The sequence below is a fragment of the Erinaceus europaeus genome, chromosome 11 (genome assembly GCF_950295315.1).
Source record: "Erinaceus europaeus chromosome 11, mEriEur2.1, whole genome shotgun sequence".
Taxonomy (NCBI): Eukaryota; Metazoa; Chordata; class Mammalia; order Eulipotyphla; family Erinaceidae; genus Erinaceus; species Erinaceus europaeus.
This window is the reverse complement of record NC_080172.1, coordinates 74,539,615-74,558,559: the sequence shown is the minus strand read 5'-3', so window position 1 is coordinate 74,558,559 and position 18,945 is coordinate 74,539,615. Positions and strand designations below refer to the sequence as shown.

Here is an 18,945-nt window from a genome sequence, read left to right as displayed (position 1 = left end):
TTTCCACAAACTTAAAAGTTTGAAGCATCATGTGCTATCTCAGAGTCTCTATGCATCTCGCAGTCTCGTAAGTCCAGCCATGGCTTAGCTGGGTCCTGCTCTGAGGGCCTCAGAGAGTACAGTCCATTTGTTGGCTTAACTGGGGAAAGATGAATTTTCAGGCTCCCTCAGGCTGTTGGCAAAATTTATCTCCTTGAAGCCAGGGACTATTTGAAGATCCTAGAAACTGCTTATAACTCCTTGTGCATAGTTTTATAACATAGCAGCTTGGTTCCTTAAAACCAGTAAGGGTGAGTTTCTCATTTTTTTTTTTTTTAATTTTTTTATTTATAAAAAGGAAACATTGACAAAACCATAGGATAAGAGGGGTACAACTTCACACAGTTCCCACCACCAGAACTCTGTATCCCATCCCCTCCCCTGATAGCTTTCCTATTCTTTAACCCTCTGGGAGTATGGACCCAAGGTCATTGTGGGATGCAGAAGGTTGAAGGTCTGGCTTCTGTAATTGCTTCCCTGCTGAACATGGGCATTGACAGGTCAATCCATATTCCCAGCCTGCCTCTTTCCCTAGTAGGGTGGGGTTCTGGGGAAGCGGAGCTCCAGGACACGTTGGTGGGGTTGTCTGTCCAGGGAAGTCTGGTCAGTATCATACTAGCATCTGGAACCTGGTGGTTGACAATTTGTTTTGACAAAGCCAAACAAATTGTTGACCAATCATGGACCTAAGGGCTGGAATAAGAATGAAGATGAAGAGTTTGGGGTCCTCCATTTTGTAGATAGCTAGTAGGCATATTTTAGTTAAATTTCAAAGAGCCTATAGCTATACTAGTTTTTTTTTTTTTTTTTTTTCCTTTTTCTTTTTGCCCCTGACCCTGAAATCTGATATACCAGTGGATCCAGGTTATTGTCTGGGGAGATGATGTCATGGCTGGAAAAAGGACCAGAAAGCTGGATCAGGGAAGAGAGTAGGTCCCTAATATGGGAAAGGGGTATAAATATTGTTGACTGTAAGCCCCACTGATATGATGTGAGAGTTTCTCACTCTTAAAGAAAGCCTGGACCCTCTTCAAAAACCTTCTGTCTACTTAAGTCAGGCTCACTCAGGTTAGTCTTCTGAAAAATTCAGATCCAACTGACCTCAGACTTGAAATACATTTGTAAAAATCCCTGTACTTGTAGTGTGTAATGTAATCAAATATAACATGTATTGGTTAGAAGCAAGTCACACAGGTCCCTCCCATACTTGACAAATGGGGACTGATTATACAGGATGTGACTATGAAGAGTATCACACCAGAGTCTAAATAGCTCCCTCTCTTATCCATCTCATAGGGTTTCTTATCAGCAATTGGACACCCTTTCCCCAAAATGATTTTTAATCATGGAAGGAAAAAAAAGATTTGGAATTATCTTGAATTTGAGGAAGAAGAAGACAAACAGTTATCAGACTCTATGGCATCTCTGGCATATCTAGTATTTGTACAGGGCATCAGTATCAATCAGCTTCCAATGGTATTAAGGTAGGAGTCAGTGTTTGCTTTTTTTCATGTATTCTAAAAGGAATTTCATCAAATGTATTTATCTAATGTTTAGTATATATTTAGTAAAGTATGGGTTCATTTTAAATTAAATATAAACAATCTAGTTTTATTCTAAATAGTAATACCTATAATACTAGTAGTAGTCAAAGGCATAGGAGAGAGGAGTTGAAATAGATATAAGGGATGATGAGGACAAGAACCCAAGAAATTTTGGGTTTGGTTTTGAAGCTATTGGGGCCATCCTGGACTGTCAACAAGGAAACTAGACAGTTTCTCATGGAGTGGTTTAAATTACCACCATCTTTCCTTTTTTATTTCTTTACTGGGGGATTAATGTTTAACAGCTGACAGTAAATACAATAGTTTGTACATGTATAACATTTCCCAGTTTTCCACGTAACAATACAACCCCCACTAGGTCCTCTGCCATCATGTTCTAGGACTTGCTACCACCATCTTTTCAGTATATTACAGCTATGATTGTGAATGGAGATATATATGTATATTCTTCTTATTATTATTATTTTAACTAGAGGAATGCTTAGCTTTAGCTTATGGTGGTGTGGGTGATTGAATTCAGGCATGAGTATCTCTTTGCATAACTATTATGCTATCTATCCCCTGAATGAATATTTTTATTTTAGTTTACTTTTGTATTTTTATTTTAACCAGAGTACTGCACTTGGGACCTCAGAGCCTCAAGCATCAAAGTTTTTTGCATAAATATTTATGCTCTTTTTCTGCCCTTAAATGGATACTTTTTTTTATATCTGCTCTCATTTTATTTTGATCCAACTTATTCTCAATACACAGGAAAGTGCAACTTTCAAAGTAGTGCCTTACTGAATACCCTTCTCTTGCTTTCTACTGCTGTTAAGAAAAACAAAAAAACCTTCACGAGACAAACTTACACCAGATCTGCTCTCTGCTTGATTGTCCTGACTTATATTCTATTATGTAGCCTACTTTTTATTATTCTACAGTAACACAGCTTCTTTTTGTATCTTATTCAAATATGTCATGAGCTTTCCTATTATAAGGACTGTAGATCTGCCTAGAACTAACTTTATCCTTAAATGTCACTTTTAGCCTTTTATGTTTTTACCACTCAACTCAGGTAAAATATTCCTGTTATAATTGCCTTGACATGTCCTCTTTATCCCATAAAGTTTATCATTCCTTGTAAAAGTAAACATTTAATTATATAATGCAATGCAAAGACCCCCTCCTCTAGAACAGTGCATTTCCTTTTTTATGGTATCTTTCCCAAATGTAGTTAATGTGCTTTTTGGTCTTACATATATGTTATGATTATGGGTCACAATTTTTTGCTCAGTACCCTTTAAGCAATTTTTTGTTTCAAACATAAACCAGCCATTTATCTCCTGCCAATAAAATTAATAATGTGCTTGTATTTAAAACAAACAAAAATAGACTATCTCCAGAGAAGGTAATATTCTGAGGTACTTGAGGACAGGACTTCAACATATCTTCGTTAAGGGAATCACATTTCCACCCCTAATGTTATTTATACATTTCCTAACAATGTATATTTATGTGTGTATCCATCTATACTTATTTTTTTTTCTATTTTAGCCCACTGTTCCTTTTACAGTTTAATATGACACATATTGAAGTATTTTTGCAAAGGTAAGACATTTAGATGACATCTCAGAATTAAATACTAGTATTAAAATAATCACTGTCAAGATTGAGGGGTTTCTTTCTCTTTGTCAGACTAATTAAACAATAAAATAGTGTATTGTTTTGTGAAATAGTAAGTCAGATATTCACAAGAGAAACAAAAGATTGAACAAGAATTTACAACAAAATCTTACTTTGAACAAACATTAAGATAATTATCTCAAAGAGTTTCTGGAGCTATGGAACTCTAGTGGTGAGAATTGTGTGAATTGTACTCCTCTTATCCCACAATGTTGTTGATCATTATTACATCACTAATTAAAAAAAAATTTTGTAAAGAGTTTCTGATCATTTGTTTCTGAAGTTAATCTTACCATGTTTCAAAATTTGGTAAATTAAAATGCCTCAATCTCACTGTAGTCAGTGGAAGAAATCATCTATATTTTTGCTTTATGAATATAATACAAAAGAAAAGAGGTGTGTTAACTCCTTTCCTAACTTAATGGCAGTAACAGTGATCATGTACAAAAATTTTTCTCATTGAAGTACTAAGACATGACTTTCATTGGTAAAAAAAAAAAAATTAGAAAGTGAAAAATGAGCACTTTTTGTCCAGACATATATTTAGGACTTGAAAAAACTATACTCTTTGTCTGAAGTCAGGGCCTTTCAGTACTGCCCTTTTAGAAACATTATTGACAGTTTGTCGATTCCATCTCATCCCAGGTGAAGGAAAATTTGTAACATGGCAAATATCCAAAGCCTCAACCTTTAGTCTAGTTATTTCCAGTGGTCTCCTGGCACAAGTAGTTGTTAACTATAAATTCACTGTATTATAGATCTCTTAATGATTTTTACATTCTCCTTAGTTCCTGTTATTTAGTAAAAACACATAATTGATTTTAACTTCAAGTTACATATTCTTGAGGTTTCCAGTTTAGTCACTGAGCCAAAAACAATACTTTCAATTCATATTATGGTTAGAATAAGAACTTGGAGCTTGAGATAATACCTTTTGCCACAGATATTAAATATTTAGTTTATAATTATCATACATTGTTATTATATTTTAAATTTTTCATAAATGGAGAAATACTTTTTAAGCAGAATAGAAGGTTTTATATATTTCTGAAATGTATGATATTCATTAAATCTGACTGACTTCTTAGCATTTTCTGGTGGTGATCTACTGATTTGATGCCAGAAAATCAGCCATTTGGATATCACTAGCTAAATTAAAAGGCAGATCAGAATGGATTAAGAATTTTAGCTAATGTTTAAATACCAATTTTTCCCAAATGAATTATTCTACAATAATTTAGATAATCATGCTAATAAGTTTTAATATTCTTTTTCCAGAACAGAAGAGTCTGTTTCCTCCAAAGGATTGGTAAGATTTATTTGTACCAATTGTAATTTAAAAACACAATTATACCAAAAATGCAGCTGTTAACTTCCTATATATACATAGTATGTATATGTACTCTGTAGGATCTATTGGAGAATGGTTTATTGAGACTAGAAGATAACAGTCTACTGCATCAGTACTTGGAAATCAAGAGTTTTCTTACTGTACCTCAGGTATGTGTTCTAATTTTGAAAATTAACCCCGTTTCTCTTCTGAAGTTAATAGAGGTTTATTATTTATTATAAGAGGAAGAGAGAAAGAGAACGAAAGTATCTGGTACATCAATGCTGGGAATCAAACTGCTTTAGAATCTAACACTATCCACTGTATCACCTTCATGGCCCTATTTTGAATTTAATTAAAATTCTTTTCTGGTTCCTCTCCTACTTCTTAATATCTTTAAAAACTCTAGTGCAGTGTTAACCACTAGAATTATGATGGTAGAACTATCCTGTTTGTGTGGTACAATGTGAAAGCCAACAGTCATGTTGAACACTTGAAATGTGGCTAGAGTTACTAAGAAACTGAGTTTTGGGGGCTGTGTGGTGGTGCACCTGGCAGAGTTCACGTTACAATGCACAGGGGCCCAGGTTCAAGCCCCTGGTCCCCACATGCAAGGGGAAAATGCTTTGCAAGTGGCGAAGCCCCTCCCTTCCTTTTTTATTTCTAACTCTCTAACCAATAAATAAATAAAGATAATAACAGAAAAATAAAAAAAGAAACTGAGTTTTTAAAATATTTAAATTCAGATGTAGATAGCTAATTGTGACTAATGGCTGTTGTAGCTGATAACATTGCATTTAATGGGAAAACGTAAGTTTCTTCTTTAACACTATGTTTCATAGAGATCTTAGAAAATAAAGCTTTGGGGCCGGGTGGTGACACACCTGGTTGAGCACTCATGTTGCAATGTGCAAGGACCCAGGTTCAAGCCTCCCGTCCCCACCTGCAGGGGGAAAGCTTTGCGAGTAGTAAAGCAGGATTGCAGGTGTCTGTCTTTTTCCCTCTCTGTCTCTCCCTTCCACTTGATTTCTGACTGTCTCTATCCAATAAATAAAGATAATAAAAATTTTTTTTAAAAAAAGAAAGCTTCTTTCCTTTAATTTTTTTTTAATTATGTTATTTATTGGATAGAGACACAAATCCAGAGGGCAGAGGAGATAGAGAGAAAGAGAGTGGTACAGCCCTGCAAGTGGGGACAAGGGGTTTGAACCTGGATCCTTGTGCATTGTAATATGGGCACTCGGCCAGATGTGCCACTGCCTGGCCCCAGCTTCTTTCCTTTTATAATTCAAGTTCTAAAGATTCTTGTCAAGGCATGCATTGACTTATTATTAGAAAGATATTTTATTTTTCTATCCAGTGGCTTATTTTTCCTACTAATGTTGGTTCTTTTAAAGCAAGTCCATAGATGATACAGAGGCAATTAAATACAAAAATATGACTTCTGTTAGTATTCTAATCCTGTTGCATTGGATGAATGGATTATATTTATATATGTTTAACTTTTTCTTGCTACTCTAGACCTAAATGAAAAATACCATTCACTTTATTTTTGTGTGACACAGAGGACTGAATCCAGGGCCTCATGTATATGTGTTATTGCTGAGTGGCCTCTCCAGTCAATTTTTTATTGTTTATGTATTTTGGAAAGAGAATATGAGGAGAGAAGGAGGTACACACACATACACACACACACACACGAGATCACAGAGGGAGAGAAAAACAGGTCTGATATACCATAGCACCATTCCACCATCCATGGATCTCCCCTGGATGGTATCATGTGAAGCTGGGGCTTGAACCCAGGGCCTCACATATAACAGGGGACATGCTTTACTTGGTAGCATATCTTCTGACCTCACTGTCCTTTTCTAAATCACCTTTCATAACATCCCATTCAATATATCATATATAAAATAGATTGTACTTAGCTGTTTATAGACCTAACAATAGAATGAAAAGGTAAGAAAAATGGGGGCTGGCGGTGGTGCACATGGTTCACGATGTTACAATGTGCAAGGACCTGGGTTTGAGTCCTCAGTCCCTACCTGTGGTGGGAAAGCTTTGCGAGCGGTGAAATAGTGTTGCAGGTGTCTCTCTGTCTCTCTCCCTCTCTATCACCCCTCTTCCCTCTTGATTTCTGGCTGTTTCTATTCAATAAGTAAATAAAGATAATAAATTTTTTTTAAAAAAAAAAAGGTAAGGAGTCAGGCGGTAGCACAACAGGTTAAGCTCATGTGGCACAAAGCAAGGACCGGTGTAAGGATCCCGGTTCGAGCCCCCGGCTCCCCACCTGCAGGGGAGTCACTTCACAGGCGGTGAAGCAGGTCTGCAGGTGTCTGTCTTTCTCTCCCCCTCTCTGTCTTCCCCTCCTCTCTCCATTTCTCTCTGTCCTATCCAATAACGATGACATCAATAGCAATAACAAGAATAACTACAACAGTAAAACAACAAGGGCAACGAAAGGGAATAAATAAATATTTTAAAAGTAAATAAATAAAAAATATATTTAAAAAAAAAAGGTAAGAAAAATGTACTTCACTTTTAAAGCACCTTCCATACTTTTTTTAATACCCACTATTAACATAGTTGTTTGTAGTCTAAATAGTCTATTTATATCCGACTAATTTTTTGTTGTTAATTTCCAGGGCTTAGTCAGAGTAATGACTCTCTGTCCCATTGAGACACTGGTATGTAAATACTTTGGGATGAATAATGACTTACAAAAATTTTAAAGCAAATAGTTTATTTTATGTAATTATATTATTTGTTTCATTTTAGAGGAAAAAGGGATTAGCTATGCTTCAGCTGTTTATTAACAAGTTGGATTCACAAGGCAAATATACATTATTTCGGTATGTCACAAACTTGGTTAATTACAAAGTGTTTGGTTGATTAAAAACCAAATTAGGGGCCGAGTAATAGCCCCGCTAGTCGAGTGCACAAGGACTCAGTTTCTAGCCCCAGTCCCCTCCTATATGGGGAAGGCTTCCTGAGTGGTGAAGCAGTGCTATAAGTATCTTTCTTTCTCTCCTCCATCTCCTCTTTCCCTCTTAATTTCTTTCTATACCCAAAAATAAGTTTTAAATACATAAAATTAAAAATTAAAACCAAATTAATACCATGTTGTCACTGTAGGATATAATATACTCTAAAGACTAAAAAAAAAAATTCCTGCTTAAACTTTATAGTGAAATCTCCATTTTTCACAGTTGAAACTGAAAAATAAAATGTGGAGATAATTTGAGGAATTTTTAGGTTTTTATAGAAGAGGCCTATTCTTACCATGTAAATAATTTCAACTATCTGCATAAAATGATTCATATTTGGGAGGGGTCAATAAGTGGTGCACTGATTAAGTGCACATATTGCCAAGCACAAGGACTCGGGTTTGAGCCCCAACTCCTCCCTCTTCTCCTGTAGGGAGGACACTTCATGAATAGTGAAGCAGGTCTACAGGTTTCTGTCTCTCTCCCTCTGTATCTTCCTCTCCCCTCTCAATTTATATCTGTAGTATCCAGTAAAATAGGAAGGAAAAAAAAGTGTCCTCTGGGAGCAGGGGATTTGTATTGCTGGCATTGAACTCCAGCAATAACCCTGGTGGCAATTAAAATTTTAAAAAGATTCAAATTTGGTTCAGTAGAAATTTCTTATTGGAAAGATCCAATTAAAATTGAATTTGTCAGAGCAGTAACTGTAAACAGGTGATTTTGTAATTGGTTACCTTGCTTATTGTTTTCACAAAGTTCATCTGAATATGCAATAATTTAATTATAATGCAGTTCAATGCAATTTCAACTATATTATAATTTTGCTTTTAAGGTGCTTATTGAATACAAGTAATCACTCAGGTGTGGAGGCCTTTATTATCCAAAATATCAAAAATCAAGTTGACATGTCTTTAAAGGTAAGAGCATAGTTCAGGTATCAGTTATCTATTTTGTAAGATATAATCATTTTTCATTTTTTAAATAACATAACATAAAAAATATTGACAAGATCATAGGATAAGAGGGGTACAATGCCACACAATTCCCACTACCAGAGTTCCATATCCCATCCCATTCCTTTGAAAACTTTCCAATTCTTTATCTCTCTGGGAGCATGGACCCAGGATCACTATGAGGTGCAGAAGGTGATGGTCTGGATTCTGTAATTGCTTCTCCACTGAACATGCAGGTCAGATATACTCACTTTTTAAATATATTTTGACCTGTGGACATTTTCTATCTCTAGTATTCTAAATATTTTCTCTATTATTTCTTTTTAAAACTGAATTTTAAAATTTTGTGTACTACACATTTAAATTATTTGATCTTTCTGTTTTACTATATACTTCTGAAAGATTAATAGAAATTTAAGTACAATCTTTAAATATTCACACACAAAAAAAGAAACAGGAGCACGCACAACTGTCTGGGAAGTGTACAGAAGAATTAAAAGTAAAGCTGAAAAGAATAAATTTAAGTGTCTAGTAGGCTTTTTTTTTTTGTAGTACCAAATTATTAGAAAAATAAGAATTACTGTGCATAGCCTTTATGACATTTTCTTTGATTTTTCAGAGGACAGACAACAACAAATGGTTTACAGGACCGCAGCTGATTTCCCTTCTGGATTTGGTCCTCTTTCTCCCAGAGGGTGCTGAAACAGATCTGCTGCAAAACTCAGATAGGTGAGGTGATCACTACTAAGGTTCACACAAAAGATTCTCATATTTAAGTACTTAGATACTACATAAAACAAACTATAGAAATGATCCATGAAAGTATAGTCTTGATACTATGTAAAACAAAACTTCTTTCCAGACTACCATAGTATGATTTTGTATCTTTGACACACCCAGAATTCTAGTACAACTGGGTGTAATTGCTAAGGTTAAGAAACTCATGTATGTTTTTTTCTTATACAACATATAACTGTACTTTTAACATAATAAAATGGATGTTAAGAAATGGTTTTAAGCATTTATAAATAGAAATCTTAAAAATTTAGGCTCAGGAGATAATATTTTTAAATATTAAAAATGGCAAGACTATATTGCACCAAAGCTAAGGACTCTGAGGAGGGGGATGACTTTCAGGCCCTAGTGCATGGTGGTAGAGGACCTATGCTGGAGTGAGTGTTTTGCAGAAAGTTGAGAGACTTTACACATGTATTAACAACTGTATTTACTGTAAACCATTAATTCCCCCGTTTAAAAAATGTTTGACAGAAAAAAAATAAGATTCTTGAAAAAAATTAAGTTTTAACTATTATGTTTTATGAATTCACAGGAGAGCAATTATATTGGATTATCAGAAAAGTTGCAGTGCATTTTCTGCATAGAAAAATGTCCTGACTTTTCCAACAACCCCATATAAAACTGTGCTGTAAATAATAACTATATATTTTTAATTAACAGGATAATGGCATCATTGAACTTATTGAGGTATCTGGTTATCAAAGATAATGAAAATGATAATCAGGTAAGTGAATTAAGCAAAATAAACTGCATATTTAAAAAATTCAGAGAGACTTGAGGCAGTGCCAACAATTACTATGAAATCTGAAATTAATTCACAAGAGTTCTTACCACCCCACATCCAGTCCCCTTTTCCTGTTGTAGTTCTGCTTTCTTCCTGTCAGACTTCCTAGGTAGTCAAGTTGCATATATATATATAATGTATGTATGTATATATATACACTCAACATATATTGATATTTGAGTGTCTTGTTCAGCTGCCTCTGTCTATAGGTCATAATTTAAGTTTGAGCTGTATGAAATAAAATCATCTGACATTTCATTCTTGCCTCTTGAAAATCACAGGTTAAAGCATTTTCAATAAAACTGAATTTGCTAACAGCACCTTTTGGATAATGTGTAGGAAGTTGGATTTTTACAAAATAGTATATCATTAGAGGTAGTCAATAAATAGAAAACTATTTGAGGGAAATTAATCATACATTAAAATTATATTTGCTTGTTATTTCTAGACCTACCCTAATAGTTTCCCTATGACAATCTCTAACTGTAACTACCTAAATCTTTTTTGTTTGAGAAAGTACAGTAACTTATTTTTATATAAAGATGCCAAAGAGCCTTTTAAAAACAAATGTAAATAAATCATGAGTTGGAATGAAAAGTATATGGTGAATGTAGTACTTTTTTCCCTTCTCTGCACAATCTAGTATGTTTAACAGGTTGACCTGTTTGTCTCTTTTCATTCAGAAAAAAGAAAAACAAAGAGTTGTTACCACTGACTTATACTTACTATATACCAGATGACTCCCCTGCAAACATTTTTTGAGAGGAATGTATAGCCAAATTGAAAGAATTTTGCACTGATTACTTACCAACTACTTAGATGCCACCATTAACATTTTACTTTTACCATATATCTTCCTTTCCTCCTTCCACCCACTATTGTTATCTATCTACATTTAATTTTTATTTATTTACTTTTAATAGAGACAGAAATTGAGAGGGAAGGAGCAGACTGAGAAACCTGTAGCACTGCTTGACTACTTGTCAAGCTTTGCCTGTAGATGGGGATCAGGGCATAAACCCAAGTCCTTGCACACTGTAATGTGTGTGCTTTACCAGGTATGCCACTGCCTGGCCCTTCTATTGATATATTTAAAAATAAACTGCAAACTGCAGTATACTTCCCTAATTTTTTCTGCATATATATCATTAAGTATAGAATAAAATACCTTGGGTGGGGAGATAGCACAATGGTTATGCAAACAGACTCTCATGCCTGAGGCTCCAAAGTCCCAGGTTCAATCCCTCACACCACCATAAGCCAGAGCTGAGCAGTGTTCTGGTGTTTCTCTCTCTGCATCTCTCTCAAAAATAAAATAAATAAAATATTTTTTAAAATCTTGCTTTGTTTTTTCTTTTGAGATAAATTTTTATTAAACCATATGATTTGTTTGTTTTGTTTTAGCCAGAGTACTGCCCAGCTCTGGCTTTTGGTGGTGTGGGGGATTGAACCTGGGATCTCAGAGCCTCAGGCATGAGAGTGTGTTTGCATAACCATTATGCTATATTCCCCCGCCCAAAATGTATATAGTTAACTGGTTTTATTTTAATGAGACACACACACACACACACACACCAGAACACTGCTCATCTCTGGTTTATATTGGTGCTAGGGACTGAATCTGGTACTTTGGAAAATACATACATTTTAAAGTGTGCAATCACTGAGTTTTAAACAAGTACATAGACCTGTGTTATTCAGATCTTTGTCAAATAGAGTTACAAAAGGCCAACCTTGAAGGTGATCTGATTCCTGTCTGAAAAGTAAAAAAAAAAAGTTTTCTTGATTATGAGTTATAAATTTATTAAGTATAGAGAACAGTATATATTACAGGGGAAGCACATGGGCTTCTGCCTAGAGAGAGGAGACCAAGTAATTTTACACTGTGTAATGTCTGCTATGTTAGTCAGATAATACCTCACTTGCATTTGATTTAACATCATAAGGTGAAAAAAAAAAAAAGATACGGGAGTCAGGCTGTAGCACAGCGGGTTAAGCGCAGGTGGCGCAAAGCACAAGGACCAGCATAAGGATCCCAGTTCGAACCCCGGCTCCCCACCTTAAGGGGAGTCACTTCACAGGCGGTGAAGCAGGTCTGCAGGTGTCTATCTTTCTCTCCTCCTTTCTGTCTTCCCCTCCTCTCTCCATTTCTGTCCTATCCAACAACAACAACAACAATAATAACCACAACAATAAAACAACAAGGGCAACAAAAGGGAATAAATAAATAAATAAATAATAATTAAAAAATTAAAAAAAGATACAGCCAACTTTTAGGATTTATTTTGTTTAAAGATGCATTTTCTTAATAAAAGAGGGAGAGAGAAAAAATGCATTGCTTCAGTATATGCAATACCAGGGATCAAGCTGTTTGCTTTGCCACCTCATCCTAGGATTGTTTCCTTATATCTTGGGGATCAAATATCACAAAGTATTGTCATGCAAGCTAGTTACCATTCAGTATATGGCTAATTAACAAAAACCCATCCTAAAACAGCAACTGACGTCTTTGAGGCAGTTTAAGAGGCTAGGGAGCGTTTCTCCCAAGTGCATTTACAATTTCATGTATGTAAGTGAGAAGCAAATCTGTCTGCTGTGGTTAATCAGAAAATGAAAGCTTATGAATGTTTAGAAAAAAATTTTTTGTTCTGTTTTTAAACATTTATTTATTCCCTGTTGTTGCCTTTGTTTTATTGTTGTAGTTATTATTGTTGTTATTGACGTCGTCGTTGTTGGATAGGACAGAGAGAAATGGAGAGAGGAGGGGAAGGCGGAGAGGGGGAGAGAAAGACAGACACCTGAAGACCTGCTTCACCGCTTGTGAAGCAACTCCCCTGCAGGTTGGGAGCCAGGGGCTTGAACTGGGATCCTTAGGCAGGTCCTTGTGCTTTGCACCACGTGTGCTTAACCCGCCACACTATGGGACTCCCGAATGATTAAAAAATTTAATGTAAGGAGAAACAAAATTATATGAATGATGATGAATTGTGAATTGTTTAATTCATAAAGACTCCTACCAGCACCTATTTCTGACTAGTGCTGAGAGAGTAACTAGTCAGTTGAAAAGCAATCAGAAAGGAATATAGGAAGATTAAATAAGAATAGAATTATTTCAGTACAAAACAGTGATTCATAACTGAATAATTATTTGTTCATTTCCTGATATTTTGGGTTACTGTCAACCAGTTTATTCTTTTCATGTCACTTCCCTCTACTATTTCATACTTCTTTATTTCTGCACAAGTTATAGGCACCCTTAACCCACACTTCTGTTTCCTATAACATTTCCCAGGCCCTGTATTTCATCTCTACTGGGAAAACCAATTTAGTTTTTATACTTCATGTTGTTATTTGGTAGGTATCTTTAAATAATTGCTATTTTGAATGACAATTCTGATAATGGTCAGTAATAATTTTATCCCTGACTTTCTGTTCTACCTGCTTACATTTTCCTAAATATTTTTTTCCTAAATAATTCTAATAATTTGCTAAATAAAGGAGGGTCGAAGGAAACAATGTGAGATTATAAACCACTAATATCAGGAATTTATTATTTTTTATTACTTTTTTTTTTTTTTTTTACCAGAACACTGCTCATCTCTGGTTTATGATGATGTAGCGGATAGAACCTAGGCCTCAGAGCCTCAGACATGAAAGCTCTTGACAAAACCATTATTTTTATCTCCCTTACCCAATACCAGGAACTTAAAGAAAATAAATGCCAATGTATGTTTGTATGTTTTTCACTTGGGAAGAAGTTACAAATATGTAAATACCTACCTAGAATTTATGTAACCTATGTTTTCATTTAAATGATTCTTATAGGATATAGATATATATTCTTATATAAACATATTCTTGTTATTAGCAGAGTCAAATGACCTCAGTATTAAAAGTAATGGAAGTCCTACAATATTCATAAATAAGTATTTACAAATTAGGAGAAAAGGAGAAATTGGATGTAATCTACTACCTTCTTTTATCTATTTATATAGGATTTATTTATTTAAAAAGAAATTCAGAAGGAAGTGGGAGACAGAAAGGGAAAAAGACACCTGCAGCACTGTTCCACCACTCCTGATTTATCTCCTTTTGCAGGTTGGGGGTTTGAACCTGGGTCGTTGGTAATGTGTGCACTCTAACAAGTGTGCAACTGCCCTGACCGCCTTTTCATCTATTTATTAACCTAGTTGATCATATTCTTTGCAAATGTCTTCTCTGTTCTGACAGTAAATTTCTTTTTTAAATTTTTTTATATTTATTTATTTTTCCATTTTGTTGCCCTTGTTTTTCATTGTTGTTGTAGTTATTAATGTTGTTATTGATGTCATCGTTGTTAGATAGGACAGAGAGGAATGGAGAGAGGAGGGGAAGACAGAGAGGGGGAGAGAAAGATAGACACCTGCAGACCTGCTTCACCGCCTGTGAAGCAACCCCCTTGCAGGTGGAGAGCTTGGGTTGCTAACCCGGATCCTTACTCTGGTCCTTGCGCTTCGTGCCACTTGTGCTTAACCCACTGCGCTACTGCCTGACTCCCTTTTCTGTGTAAATTTTAAAGACATCTTCAATGAAACAAATCCAATTACAAAGAAGACTAAAACAAAAATAAAACAAATGGGACTACATCAAACTAAAAAGCTTCTGTACAGCAAAAGAAACCACTACCCAAAGAGACCCCCTCACGGAATAGACCTTTACATACCATACATGAGACAAGAGTTTAATAACCAAAATATATAAAGAGCTCACCAAACTCAACAACAAGAAAACAAATGACCCTATCCAAAAATGAGGAGAGGATATGAACATAATACTCACTCAAGAAGAGATCCAAAAGGATGAGAAACATATGAGAAAATGCTCCAAATCATTGATTGTCAGAAATGCAAATAAAGACAATGAGATACCACTTCAGTCTTGTGAGAATGTCATACATCAGAAAAGGTAGCAGCAACAAATGCAGGAGAGGTTGTGGGGACAAAGGAACCTTCCTGCACTGCTGGTGGGAATGTCAATTAGTCCAACTGCTGTGGAGAGCAGTCTGTAGAACTTATAGAAGACTAGAAATAGACCTACCCTATCACCCTGCAATTCCTCTCCTGGGGATATATCCTGAGGAACCAAACATACCCATCCAAAAAGATCTGTGTATACCTATGTTTATAGTAGCACTATCTGTAGTAGTCAAAACTTGGAAGCAACCCAGGTGTCCAACAACAGATGAGTGGCTGAACAAGTCATGGACACAATGAAATACTGCTCAGGTATTAAAAATGGTGATTTCGGAGCTGGGTGGTGGCGCACCTGGTAAAGTGCACGTTACAGTGCACAAGGAGACCCGGGTTCGAGCCCGTGGTCCCCACCTACAGGAGGAAAGCTTTATGAGTGGTGAAGCAAGTCTGCAGGTATCTCTCTGTCTCTCTCCCTATCTCCCCTCCTCCTCTCAATTTCTGGCTATCTCTATCCAATAAATAAAGATGATAAAAATTAAAAAACTGATTTCACCATTTTCAGCCCATCTTGGATGGAGCTTGAAAAAAATCATGTTAAGTAAGGTTAAGTCAGAAAAAAAAGAGGATGAATATGGGATGATCTTACTCATAGGCAGAAGTTGAAAAACAAGGTCAGAAGAGAAAACACTAAGCAGAACTTGAACTGGAGTTGCACCAAAGTAAAAGACTTTGGGGTGGGGGAGGGGGAAGAGTTCAGGCCTTGGAACATAATGGCCCCGGAGGACCTAGTGGTGGTTGTATTATTATGTAGAAAACTGGGAAATGTTATGCATGTACAAACTACTGTATTTACTGTCAACTGTAAAACTTTAATCCCCCAATAAAGAAATTAAAACTGAAGGAGTTGGACTGTAGCACAGTGGGTTAAGCACACGTAGTGCAAAGCACAAGGACTGGCCTAAGGATGCCGGTTCAAGCCCCCCGGCTCCCCACCTGCAGGGTAGTCACTTTACAAGCGGTGAAGCAGGTCTGCAGGTATCTATCTTTCTCTCCCCCTCTCTATTTCTCTCTGTCCTATCTAACAATGATGACATCAATAACAATAATAACTACAACAATAAAAAAACAAGGACAACAAAAGGGAATAAATAAATAAATATTTTTTTAAAAATAAAAGAAATTGGGGATTCGGGCTGTAGCGCAGCGGGTTAAGCGCAGGTGGCGCAAAGCACAAGGGCCGGCATAAGGATCCCGGTTCGAACCCCAGCTCCCCACCTGCAGGGGAGTCGCTTCACAGGCGGTGAAGCAGGTCTGCAGGTGTCTATCTTTCTCTCCCCCTCTCTGTCTTCCCCCCCTCTCCATTTCTCTCTGTCCTATCCAACAACGACAACAACAATAATAACTACAACAATAAAACAACAAGGGCAACAAAAGGGAATAAATAAATAAAATAAAATATTAAAAAATAAATAAATAAAAGAAATTAAATCTGAAAAGAGTTCAGAAATACCCATCAATGAGCCTACTTGGGTAAGGAAATATGTTGGAACATTAAAATTTTAATCCTCACTGCAACAATTTTTTTTTAATCTTGATACTTTTCTAAGACATACCATGTCATCAGAAAAGTCATGACACACTTTTGCAAAAAAAGAAAATATGCATCATGACTTTTCTGATGACCCAATAGAAGATAAAAGGAATTTTACGATTGATTTTCTTTGTAGTGTTTTATAAAGAAACCTAGCAATCTTAATTTCAGAGAAAGGAAATATTTTTATTTGTACCACTCTTCACTACTACTTCTAAGTAAGAAGTTCATTATATGAAAATTTTATGGAACTATGTTGGACAAAATGAGTGCCAAATTTCCTTTAGCCTTGTTTTATTTTTAGTATGTGTTAAAATAAATTGCTATTAAAAACTTAGCAATAGCAATAGCCAGGTTGTGGTGCTCCTGGTTGACCGCACAAGTTACAATGCACAGGGATCTACCTAGTTTCAAGCCCCTGGCCCTACCTGCAGGGATGAAGCTCTGCAAGTGGTGAAGCAGTGCTGCAGGTGTCTCTATCACTCCCTTCTCTCGATCTAGGTGTCTCTATCCAATAAATAAATAATGATAACTAAAAAAAACTTGTCTTAATAAGATTTTATTTTTTAAAATATTTTATTTAGTTATTAATGAGAAATATAGGAGGAGAGAAAGAAAGAACCAGATATCACTCTCGTACATGTGCTGCCGGGGATTGAACTCAGGACCTCATGCTTGAGAGTCTAGTGCCTTAGCCACTGCGCCACCTCCCGGACCACCTTAATAAGATTTTCTAAATGTGTACTACATAATATAGTTAGCAGTAGTCACATTGGAACTATTTAAAATTTTATTTAAATTTCTGAAAGCCCAGTTTCTCATTTGTACTGGACAGTAATTGTGCTATTTCTATAGAGAATGCTACAGAAAATTTTGATAAGGATTGCACTGAGTCTGTATTATGCTTTTAGTAGGATGTTTTTTTCTTCTAATTCATGAGTACAGATTATTTTTTCATTTCCTTTCATAGTTTTTGAAGTTCAAGTTTTTGATTCTTTTGTATCTGATTCTTTTTAATGAAACTGTAAATGGGTTTGTTTTCTTAATTTCTTTCTCTTCTGGTTCATTACTTCAATATAGAAATGCAGTAGGTCTTTGTATTTTGATTTTGTAGCCTAGCACTTCACTGGCTTACTGTTCCTAATAAATTTGTAATAGAGTCTTTAGGATATTATGTTTTAAAATAATAACTAGAGTAAGTGTATTATGGGATAGTAAACTTTACCTTTGCAATTCTCAAAAAACTTCCTAATGGATACAACTAGTAAGTTATAGATCTCAAAACTAGCTGTCCAGATGGTGCAGAAAGAAGTGTGCTGATCCAGTACATTTTTGTCTTGGCTTGTATTCTACTAGATACAGTAATAAGTGTATTATGGAATAGTAAACTTTACCTTGAAAGGATCATATTTCATTTTTGTTACTCCCAAGATACTTAGAAATAATAACTTAATGATTTTCGTTAATTCTTCTGAACAGACTGGATTATGGACAGAACTTGGAAAGATTGAAAATAATTTCTTAAAGCCACTTCATACAGGACTTAATATGTCAAAAGCACATTATGAAGCAGAAATTAAAAATAGTCAAGAAAATAACCAAGGTTGGTGACATTTTGTTTTCAGTTAAGTCTAAAACTTTATAAAATTTTAGAACTTACATTTACATTTAAAACAAACAATGTTTTCATCTTGTCTAATTTATAAGTAAATAAGAACAGCTAAGTAATTTTAAAGTTGCAATTCTACTATAACCTTATCTTTTTTTCCATATAGCTACAGTGATACTCTGTAGACATTACCATAACTTTTGTAGCAGGTATAATTCTTAAAAGTTTATAAATTTTTACTCATGTCAAAATAATACTGCAACATTGAGGGGTTTTTTTACTTTCTACTAGCTTGACTTAATTTACATTAAAACTAGTGAATAAATTTAGCTTATAAATTTACTATTATAGTCTTAGAATTGTTTCTAATAATTGTGATAACTTTTTCCTTACAGAAATCCCAAAGTCAAAAGATCTTTGTTCTGTAACAGTAGGAGGAGAGGAAATACCTAATATGCCTCCTGAAATGCAACTGAAGGTAGAGCTGATTTTTTCCTAAACAATACAGTTGAATTTTTTTTTTTTTTTTTTGATTTGGGGGTCTGGCAGTGACACACTCAGTGGTGGATTTGTAGTGCTGGCACTGAGCCCTTGTGATAACCCTCATGGCAGAAAAAAAAAATTGTTTGTTTTAAAGGGATCATGAATAATACTATTTTTGTCTTTACA

The 18,945-nt window shown here is 35.2% G+C and overlaps 1 protein-coding gene and 1 pseudogene across 3 annotated transcripts in view; one reads left to right on the top strand and one right to left on the bottom strand.

Annotated features, from left to right (window-relative positions):
- Window positions 1-18,945, top strand: part of GLMN (glomulin, FKBP associated protein) — a 35,387-nt gene that overhangs the window by 16,283 nt on the left and 159 nt on the right. For all 3 annotated transcript variants that reach the window (XM_060202069.1, XM_060202070.1, XM_007533281.3), the window contains 11 exons: window positions 1,336-1,523; window positions 3,141-3,194; window positions 4,548-4,578; window positions 4,680-4,769; window positions 7,248-7,289; window positions 7,381-7,454; window positions 8,422-8,506; window positions 9,162-9,271; window positions 10,001-10,064; window positions 18,147-18,270; window positions 18,672-18,754. In XM_060202069.1, the coding sequence (XP_060058052.1) occupies window positions 1,336-1,523; window positions 3,141-3,194; window positions 4,548-4,578; window positions 4,680-4,769; window positions 7,248-7,289; window positions 7,381-7,454; window positions 8,422-8,506; window positions 9,162-9,271; window positions 10,001-10,064; window positions 18,147-18,270; window positions 18,672-18,754 (945 nt within the window). The remainder of the gene's footprint in view (window positions 1-1,335; window positions 1,524-3,140; window positions 3,195-4,547; window positions 4,579-4,679; window positions 4,770-7,247; window positions 7,290-7,380; window positions 7,455-8,421; window positions 8,507-9,161; window positions 9,272-10,000; window positions 10,065-18,146; window positions 18,271-18,671; window positions 18,755-18,945) is intronic.
- On the bottom strand, window positions 9,264-9,374 carry LOC132541530 (small nucleolar RNA U3; annotated as a pseudogene).